Source organism: Drosophila kikkawai, chromosome 2R (genome assembly GCF_030179895.1).
Source record: "Drosophila kikkawai strain 14028-0561.14 chromosome 2R, DkikHiC1v2, whole genome shotgun sequence".
Classification (NCBI taxonomy): Eukaryota; Metazoa; Arthropoda; class Insecta; order Diptera; family Drosophilidae; genus Drosophila; species Drosophila kikkawai.
This window is the reverse complement of record NC_091729.1, coordinates 23651382-23660963: the sequence shown is the minus strand read 5'-3', so window position 1 is coordinate 23660963 and position 9582 is coordinate 23651382. Positions and strand designations below refer to the sequence as shown.

At 39.0% G+C, this 9582-nt stretch overlaps 4 protein-coding genes across 5 annotated transcripts; 3 read left to right on the top strand and 1 right to left on the bottom strand.

Annotated features, from left to right (window-relative positions):
- Positions 1-208: 208 nt before the first annotated feature.
- On the top strand, positions 209-1524 carry St1 (Sulfotransferase 1). Of its 2 annotated transcripts, none has more exons than XM_017168948.3 (3): positions 209-608; positions 665-1195; positions 1265-1524. In XM_017168948.3, exons 1-3 carry the CDS (start codon positions 274-276, stop codon positions 1413-1415), a joined length of 1017 nt encoding a protein of 338 aa, XP_017024437.2. In that variant the 5' UTR covers positions 209-273; the 3' UTR covers positions 1416-1524. The 2 variants fall into 2 exon arrangements, with proteins under 2 accessions (XP_017024437.2, XP_017024438.1); XM_017168949.3 differs by having other exon boundaries at positions 1250-1524.
- A 457-nt stretch (positions 1525-1981) lies between these two features.
- On the top strand, positions 1982-3270 carry LOC108076215 (sulfotransferase 1E1-like). The gene is made up of 4 exons (XM_017168956.3): positions 1982-2253; positions 2307-2764; positions 2821-2902; positions 2958-3270. Exons 1-4 carry the CDS (start codon positions 1982-1984, stop codon positions 3097-3099), a joined length of 954 nt encoding a protein of 317 aa, XP_017024445.1. The 3' UTR covers positions 3100-3270.
- A 164-nt stretch (positions 3271-3434) lies between these two features.
- Positions 3435-9082, top strand: LOC108076157 (sulfotransferase 1 family member D1-like). The gene is made up of 9 exons (XM_070284411.1): positions 3435-3706; positions 3764-4221; positions 4281-4353; positions 4412-4538; positions 4752-4932; positions 5125-5186; positions 8448-8573; positions 8647-8729; positions 8816-9082. Exons 1-9 carry the CDS (start codon positions 3435-3437, stop codon positions 8901-8903), a joined length of 1470 nt encoding a protein of 489 aa, XP_070140512.1. The 3' UTR covers positions 8904-9082.
- Positions 4617-5601, bottom strand: l(2)efl (lethal (2) essential for life). Its single transcript, XM_017169368.2, has 3 exons — positions 5482-5601; positions 5017-5404; positions 4617-4923 (listed from the first exon to the last, which is right to left on the bottom strand). Exons 2-3 carry the CDS (start codon positions 5402-5404, stop codon positions 4748-4750), a joined length of 564 nt encoding a protein of 187 aa, XP_017024857.1. The 5' UTR covers positions 5482-5601; the 3' UTR covers positions 4617-4747.
- Positions 9083-9582: the final 500 nt, after the last annotated feature.

Below are 9582 nucleotides of genomic sequence, written 5' to 3'. Positions count from 1 at the left end.
TAATTGCATAATGTCTTCCAAGCGATGACAACGTGATTGTGTTCCCCATAACTCTCACTCTTAATACTCACCCATCATAAAGGCTTCCTTTCATAGTCAAACTTAAAGATCGTGTCACGCTGTCTTCTCCAAATTGAGGAAACGAAGCCAGAGATTCTGCGAGCAATGTGCTTCGCTTCGGTTCGCCGTTCAATGCGCTTCAAGCTGCCGAGGCGATCAGTTCGATTGATCGATTTTCCGTGTATACAAGTGCCTTTAACCGAGCTTAGCAAGATGCCCCAGTCGAGCTTCTTTGCCAAGAGCGTGCCCTTCGAGCAGATCGACAAGCTGGCCATCAGCGGTGGCTACTCCTCGATCTATGCCACCAGTGAGCCTGCTGTGCCAGTGGTTGGCAACTGGGAGCAGCGCTTCTGCCGCCTGGCAGACACCTTTCAACCTGTCCTGGATAGGGTATATGATTTTGAGGTGCGAGAGGATGATGTATGGATAGTGACCCTGCCGAAATGTGGAACCACCTGGATGCAGGAGCTGGCCTGGCTGGTGATCAATCAATGTGACTTTGAAACAGCCAAGAGTGTGGATCTCACCCTAAGATCACCCTTTTTGGAGTGGGTTTTTAATCAAGAGAATTTCAAGAAAGAAAGTTATATCTTTATTTTTACAGATTCAATGGCGTGGTTCAGAATGTCCCCCACGACACCATCGAGGCAGCCAATGCCTTGCCCTCGCCCAGACTGATCAAATCCCATCTGCCTGCTTGGATGCTGCCCAGGCAGATCTGGAGCAAGCGTCCCAAGATCATCTATGTGTATCGCAATCCCAAGGATGCAGCCATCTCCTACTTCCATCACTGGCGCGGCATGGTGGGTTATCAGGGCACCAAGTCGGACTTTATGCACTCCTTCATCGATGGCTATGTGAATTTTACGCCTTGCTGGCCTCATGTCTTGGACTTTTGGCAGCTGCGCCATGAACCGCACATATTCTTCACCAGCTATGAGAGGATGAAGGGACAGTTGGGTGAGGTTATAGCAGAGGTGGCTCAATTCCTAGGGCGTTCGGTTAGCCAAGAGCAGATACAGCAGATGACTAGACATTTATCCTTTGAGAGCATGCGGGATAATCCAGCCTGCAATCATGTCAAAGAGTTTGAGAGCATGAAGGCAGCCGCTGGACGAGAAGTGGAGGAGTTCAGGTGAGTTTTGGGTGACAGAATCCTCCAGAGTTTAACCAGGAGCTGGCTTAAAAGTAACTCTAATCACAGGTTCGTTCGTCGCGGAGTGGTGGGCAGCCACAAGGATGAGCTCACCGCTGACATTATCCGAGAGTTTGATCTCTGGTCGGACATCAATCTCAGAGATCACAAATTGAACATGGATGACTTTGCCAACTACAGCAAATTTGCTTCCGTCTAAGCCACACCAAGTTATGGCATTAAAATTTCTTTAATCTTTTGTTAATAGTCTGTAAGCTGCGGTGATATAAGTTAAATAAATGATTGCTTTTCATATAAACACAATGTAACTTAATGACTTTACACTGTTTACACGCTTTCTTTCCTGACTTTTATGGGATTTTAAAGATATTATTGGATAAATATATAGCTAAATCTGTTATGAGATGTGAGTTTCCTTTGCAACCTCTCAGTTTTGGTTAACAAATCACTTATTTGCTTTACCATACCAACACCTCTTTGTATTTCCCTGTCCAAGACTGACATCTATATCTTTGCAGTCCTCTTGTTTACAATTCCATTATCGCTTGAAATGAGAGCAGAGAGCTGTCCAATAAAAATCGAATCAAAAAGTAAACAAACAACAACTACTGTGCAATCTTATCGCCGAAATATGAGAGAGAGAAAAATACAGAGAGAGGAAGACATAATGGGAGTAGTTTGCGAAGAGAAGAGGCTTTACATATCTCATAAATACTCCCCTGAGCAAATGTATCTATAGCTTTTACAACTCAGTAAGCCATCGGAATGAAGCGCATTCAGGTCACGCCGCGGAGTTATCCCACGAATCTCATTGACAAAGACTGGTCCAAGCGGAAAATTACCCATAAAAATGTGAATATACAGGAATTCCTTGATGTAGTTCATGACATGGAATTTCGGGAGGATGATGTTTGGATTGTAACCCTTCCTAAATGTGGAACCACTTGGATGCAGGAATTGCTGTGGTTACTCCTCAACGATTGCGACTTTGAGGGAGCTCTTTCTAGAGATCAAGAGCTGCGTTCTCCGTTTTTGGAGTAGGTATGCCACTCCTATGTCTTGGTTTTATACTCTTTATATTTTCTTTCAGGTTTAAGTTCTACATAACTCAAGACGTAGAGGAATCGTTGAAACCTGTGCAAGAACTGCAGTCCCCTCGTCTGATTAAATCTCATCTGGCCCTGCCTCTGCTGCCCTCTAAGCTTTGGCTGGGAACAAATAAAGTTATCTATGTTTTTCGGAATCCCCTTGATGCTTGGGTCTCTCTCTATTATCATGGCGTTACCACTGGTCCTAACTATGGCAAGACTCTAGAACAATATATGGATGAGCAGGTATCCTCCCAAGAGTATGTAACGGAGGTCATAGACCATGCCTACGAGTTCTACCAGCTAAGAAAGGAACCTTGGGTTTTCTACACCAGTTTCGAGAGGATGAAAAAGGATTTGAGGGGAGTGATAAATGATGTGTCTACATTTCTGAATAAGTCCGTCAACGAAGAGCAAATGGAGCGTCTTCTGAAACATTTATCCTTCGAGGAAATGAAGAGTAAGCTGTAAATACTTTTATAGATTTTATTAACTAAAATTTATTTTTAAATACAGAAAATCCCACCACAAATCATCTGTGGGAGAGAGCCCAACACTCTCACACAACCCATAAAGATGCTGGCAAGGAAAAGCACAAGTGAGGAGTCCTTTTTATGAGTAGTTTCCTAATCTATAATTTTTTAATATTCAAGCTTCGTGCGCAGAGGCAAGGTAAATGGCTACAAAGATGAGCTCAAGCCAGAGCAAATTGAGAAGGTCAACGTCTGGATAGAGCAAAGCCTCAAGGAGAATTCTGTTACTATGGAAGAACTTCTGCTGCTTAATGATGAATAGATAAGATAAACTTAAAATAATTACTAAGAGCTGTAAAAGAACAATTAAAAATCTGTCTTAATGTCGGAATGGGAATATAAATTAACTTCTCGAGTGCTATATTTCGATTTTATTAACAGTGGGTTCTCTAATTCAAATCTTTAAGCTCTTGCAAAAGGCCACTAAAAACAAACCCACAGGAATAAAAACAATACGATTATAATAAAAACCCACTAAAGTCTTATCTTTAAAATACTAGAGAGAACAACAGACAGAGAGAAGTTAATGGCTCTATGTATCTCTTTAATACTCCACAGCAAATGTATCTATGGTTTTCAAGTCAGTTAGCCGTCGGAATGCAGCGCGTTCAGGTCACGCCACGGAGTTATCCCACAAATCTCATTGACAAAGACTGGTCGAAGAGGAAACATTTCCATTGGAATAAAGATGCACAGGTTTTCCTTAATTTAGTGCATGGCATGGAAATTCGGGAAGATGATGTGTGGATTGTAACCCTTCCGAAATGTGGAACCACTTGGATGCAGGAATTGCTGTGGTTACTCCTCAACGATTGCGACTTCGAGGAAGCTCTTTCCAAAGATCAAGAGCTACGTTCTCCGTTTTTGGAGTAGGTATGCCACTTTAATAATTAGGAAATCTACTTTTTATGTTTCCTTTCATTAAGGTTTAATTTGATATGTAATAATAATGCTGAGCAAGCGTTAAAGTTTGTTCACGAATTCAAGTCGCCTCGTTTGATTAAGTCTCACCTGCCTCTGGCTTTGTTGCCCTCAAAGCTTTGGAAAGGCAAAAATAAAGTGATCTACGTGTTTCGTAACCCTCTGGATGCCAGTGTGTCCCAGTATTATCACAATTTGAATTGGGGATTTGCTTTTGGAAAGACCCTGGAAGAGTTTGTTGAAGAGCGTGTGTCCAGCGAAGACTTTATAACGGATACCATTGCACATGCTCATGAATTCTGCCAGCTAAGAAAGGAACCCTGGGTTTTCTACACAAGTTTCGAGAGAATGAAGAAGGATCTGAGGGGAGTGATCAATGAGGTTTCTACATTTTTGAATAAACCCGTGAGCGAGGAGCAAATGGAGCGACTTTTAAAACATTTATCCTTTGAAGAAATGAAGAGTACGTTATTTTTTACAGATACTTTTATGGATTATTGAATAGTTTACTTTTGATTATAGAAAATCCAACCACAAACCATAGGTGGGAGCAAGCCCAATTAAAGCTCAAAGATGCTGGCAAGGAAAAGCACAAGTAAGGAAAGTTCCTTCCTATAACTTTCTGAAATAATTTCTATTTTTGAATTTTCCAGTTTCATTCGAAAAGGCCAAGTTAATGGCTACAAGGATGAACTCAAGCCAGAGCAAATTAAGAAGGCCAATGAAAGGATACAGAAGAGTCTCAAGGATAATTCTGTTACTATGGAAGAACTGCTGCTACTTAATGAATCCTAAAAGAAACTCTTTGAATAAAGCTAAAAACCTTTTCTTTTTTAAAAGAAAATCTAACTCAATATATTAATTTTTAGTTTCTTTTTTAATTGTTATAAAATATGTTTCAAAAAGTTTATAAAAAGTCCAATATTTGTAAGGCACACGTAGACACATATACTAATAATCGCTCAGAGCGTTAAGCTTAAAATTCAGCCTTAGGCCGTGGAGGTCTCCACCTTCTTGGCATTGTCCTCCTTGGAGGAGGGACCAGTCTGTGTGATTTGCACAAGGCGTTCAGTCGAGGGTGGCGGCAGCTTCTTCATGGGCGCCGTGATGGTCAACAGGCCATCGGAGGAGAGGGAGGAGGTGACAGTATCGGGATTGACATCACCTGGAAAAGGTATAATTAAAAAATAAAGTTTGTAAATCAAAGATACATCATAGAAACTATATTTCCGATCTTTAAAAAATATTGAAAACTCACTGGGCAACTGGTAACGCCTGGAGAACTGCCTTGAGACATAACCATGCTCATCCTGCTTCTCCTCGTGCTTTCCCTCCACAATCACAAACTTGTCCGCCACCTTAACAGTGATCTCATTGGGCGAGAACTGCTGGACATCCAGAATCACCTCGAATTTCTCGCTGTCGATGGTCAGATTGGAGCCAGATTCCTGCTTCTGCAGGCTGTTCTTCTGCCAGGGACGCAGGTAGCCCGATCGCAGGACTGTTGGCCGAGAGTTCCACACGGAGGACATCAAATCATCCCGCTTGAGGCCCTGGCCAAAGTGTTGATCCAAAAGGCGCGAGGTGCGCATTGGAAAGTCAAGCTCATCCCACCAATCACGGAACATCAGGGGCACTACGGACATCTGGTTTTGATCAAGGAAATAATCAAGCTAATCACTTGGCACTTGTAGTCCTTCTAGCTTTGTATCCTTTTGCGTACCTTGGCTATATCTTTTCGATCGTACGATTCGCGTGTGGTTTTCTATTCGCCGCCGTTGCGATTATGATGGAGCTCAGCGAGCATTCACACGGTTTTATACCCACAGACGAGTGTTTACATCCCAAAGCTAAAAATATGAAAATTTATTTCCCATCTAAATTTAGGCGAGCGTCATACACACTCGGTCTCTGTCTCTATAGAGAACATACCAAATTTTTTTATATATAAAAGTATATTTGGTGCGAATCTGCAAGTGATTTCTTGGTGTTTTTTGTTTGATTTCCGTGGGAGTTGAAGATTTGGAGACTGACTAGACTGCTTAGTCGGCTGACCTAAAGAAGATTCTGTTCTGCGGAAGTTTCTAGTTTTAAAAAATTGAATCATTCTTGAGGGTTAGCTAAAGACTCTCTCCAATAAATTGTTTTTGGCAGGTATTAAACAACAAAAACCCACGCAAAATTCTTATAGTTTGTACTCTAAAATGTATTTTGTTTATATTTAAAAAATCAAGAAGGTTTAAAGCCGAAAATTGTATACCCTTGTAGTCCAAAAATGATCATAGCTCAGCCAAAAATTGATGAATTTCATTTCGGAAAACTGTTCTATGCTAGTTTTTATTAAGCTAACAAATCTGCTTACTACATTTTTAAATTTAAAAAATTAAAAAATTTCGAATTTTTTACAATTTTAACGATGTAACCCCTTATAAAATTTTGAAAAAAATTATTAAATTTTTTTATCTTTCCCACATATCTAGAAAGACTCGCCTGTTAAAGCTGATCAAGAATATATATGATATATAGGGTCGGAAATGATTCCTTCAATGCTTTTTATGCTTCAGACTAAAATTATAATACCCTGTAAGGGTATAAAAATGCCTTGAAAATATTTTCCAGAATATTCAAAGCTAAAAGCTTATATCAGCCTGGAAAATGCCAGAACAAAATTGGATTCTTCTTACGCCCACAAAATCCGTCATATATATGTATATAGAAAGTTCACTCGATTCAAAAGGAATTTTCATAATTTTCCACCTGTGAAAATTCGGTTTGATGTGGCCAATATGAAAATACTTTGCCCACTAAATGAGTTTTCCAACTATTTTAAGCATCTGCTGCCACTTTTGCTTGTTTCTTAGCCGTTTCCCCTGCTGCTGCTGAGTCATGTCGCGTGCGTTTTCAATCAGACTTATGGGTATGACGTCGCTTGTATCGCCAAGAAAACAAACAAAATAAGTAAAAAAAGAAAACAAAAGAATTTTCATATATTGTTGAGAATTTATATCAACAATCTTGTTGAGTTAGTATGGCATAAATCATGAATTAAAATTATAAAGAGGTGCTGTGTATATTGCAGGTTGCAATAACTAGGTGAATGTATTTTGTTCTAAAGCTTTTTCTGTGTTTTTCTATCTTTATCTATATTTTTCGTTTCGCTTAATTAGGAATAAATGAAGACATTTTTTTGTGCATTTTTGTTTATTTTTGATTTTTTGCCATTATCTTGTATATTTTCCATGCTATTTCTGTTAATTCTTAGTTAGTTAGTTAATTTTTATACCCTTGCAGTGAAGGAGACGTTTCCGACCCTATAAAGTATATATATTCTTGATCAGCATCAACAGGGGAATCTTTCTAGATATGCCAGGAAGAAATCGATTTTTTGGCCATTTTTGAAAAATTTTAAAGGGGTTACATCATTAAAATTTTTGATTTTGAAAAAAAATTGAATTTTTAAAATTTTTAAATGAATTATGCAGATTTATTAACTGTAGAAAATCTTGCACAGAACAGTTTTCAGATTTAAAATTAATGCTCTTTTGGCCGAGTTATGATATTTTTAGTTTAAAAAAAAATTAAGAAGTTTTTTAATATAAAAAATCAGATTTTATAATACAAAATAATATTTTTCTAAGTCAAGGAATCATTTCCGACCCCATAAACCATATATATTCTTGATCAGCATCAACAGGGGAATCTTTCTAGATATGTCAGATTTTTTGGCCATTTTTGCAAAATTTTATAAGGGGTTACATCATTAAAATTAGCAAAAATGCCCAAAAATTTTGATTTCTTAAAATTTTAAATTTGGTATGCAGTTCTTTAAATTAATCAAAACTAACACAAAACTGCTTTCCGAATCGAAACTAATGCATTTTTGGCTTAGTTATGATATATTTTAAGGGTATACAAACTTTGGCTGGCCAAAGTTAGCTTTCTTTCTTGTTATAGCTTGAAATTAGATTATCATCACTATTTAAATTAGATGATTACTATCTTCTGTACCAAAATTATAATTATACTATTATAGTATATTATTTAATTAAATTATAATTAAATTCTCTCTTTCCCAAAGGACTTTTTAATATTTAAATAAATGAATTTTAATATTTTTACTTTCCAAATGACAATTTAATATTTAAATTAGTTAGTCTAAACATTTCCCTATCCTTTTCTTTACCTAAAATCCCACAATCTCTCCCCGAGTTAACCCTGTATTTTACCATGTACCCGAAATGCAGCCGAAACCGTGGGTCAATTACCACTTGAAAATGGCCAAAAAGCTCTCCCGAAAAACAGCGGGCCAAAACAGATGTGCAACTGCAGGCGGTGGCTCAGCCTGCTGGGTGTGTGAGTGAGTGTGTGAGTGAGTGTGTGTGTTTGTTAGTGTGCGAAAGTAGTGAAAGCTGAGAGCCGACGGCGAACGGGGCCAAATGTGTGGGTACTTATGCAAGGCAGCCGAGATGCTGCGTTGCCGAGATGACGACGCCACCGCCCCAGCAGGAGGTTAGAAAGCAGGCGACATTCACCGCAGGACATGCGACACGTCAAGTATTCACTGTACCTTAAAGCCAGAGAACTGGCCAGTTTGTCAAGAAAGTAGTAAGCCAACAAAATGGTGAGTATATATATTATTTTTAAATAATTTTAAATTAAATATTTAATGTTAATTAAATATCCATACAGTGCTCGCCCCTTGTGTTACCCAAGAAGACCTCCCGACTGTTGCTTCTGTTGCTCTTCTGTCACGTGCAGGCGCATCTCTCCAAGCGCAGCTACTCGGACCAAAGTGTCCACGGCTACATGACGGAGGTGGCTCCTCTATGGCCGGAAATAAGCTTGGTAGACTAACCCTCTTTCCGTTTACGTTTCCTCCATTTTCCAGCGCACCTGCTGGTGGAACGAGGTATGCAAGGAGGAGTTCCAGAGCCTCTTCCGCTGCAAGTGTCCGCAGTTCTCCTACTGCCGGTGAGTCCAAAAATTGTGAGACAGGATTTTGAATTGAAATTGAAATTGTTATTTGCGGGCGTAATTTGCCAATCGGATTTCCTTAGCTCGCCGGGACGCTATTATAATGCCTACTGCTCGATGACGGACACCGGCTATATTTGGACCCAGCCGAACTGGGATTGGGGGGCGTAGGATGAAGTAACCCCGGATCCGGACCCGGTTTCATTCCCCTCCTCGCCGCCTCGTCGTACTCCACACAGTTCGCTGTGACGTCAAAGACACTGACTGCCGACTGTATGCTTATATCAACCACAAAAAAACCTTTTAATCGGGAGAGCGGAGAGAAAATACACATCTACCAGGATGAGGAGTTTATCCTTTCCAGCAGCTGTTATTGATATTTGTGCTAAATAAACTTGTGAGTTGGTTGTGGTAAAACTTTTTGGACAAACTGTTGGTTGGTTGGCTTTGTGGAAAATCAATAAACGCTTTTCAATTCACAAGAGCTTGCGGCAGGGCCACAGTGGGTGTAAAGACAAATAAAACTGAGACTTTTATAAGGAAAACACTAGGGAACAATTTATTTTAGGCTCTTAATATTTCAAATTACATTTTAAAATATTGTTTACAGACTTTTTGGTCTTAATTGAAATATTAAAAAAAGGTTTTCCTTGTTTTTTACTATTAACTTTTATAAAAATATAATTTAATGTAATTTTCTCTACTATTTTCTCCCTTTTTACTCCCAAAAAACCCCCCTTTTATCCCCACTGTGCAAAACTTTTTTGGCCTTGTATTTAAATTAGGTTTTTCTTTGTTTTTCATTGTTAACTTTTATAAATGTAATATTTTATATTAGTTTCCTTTAATT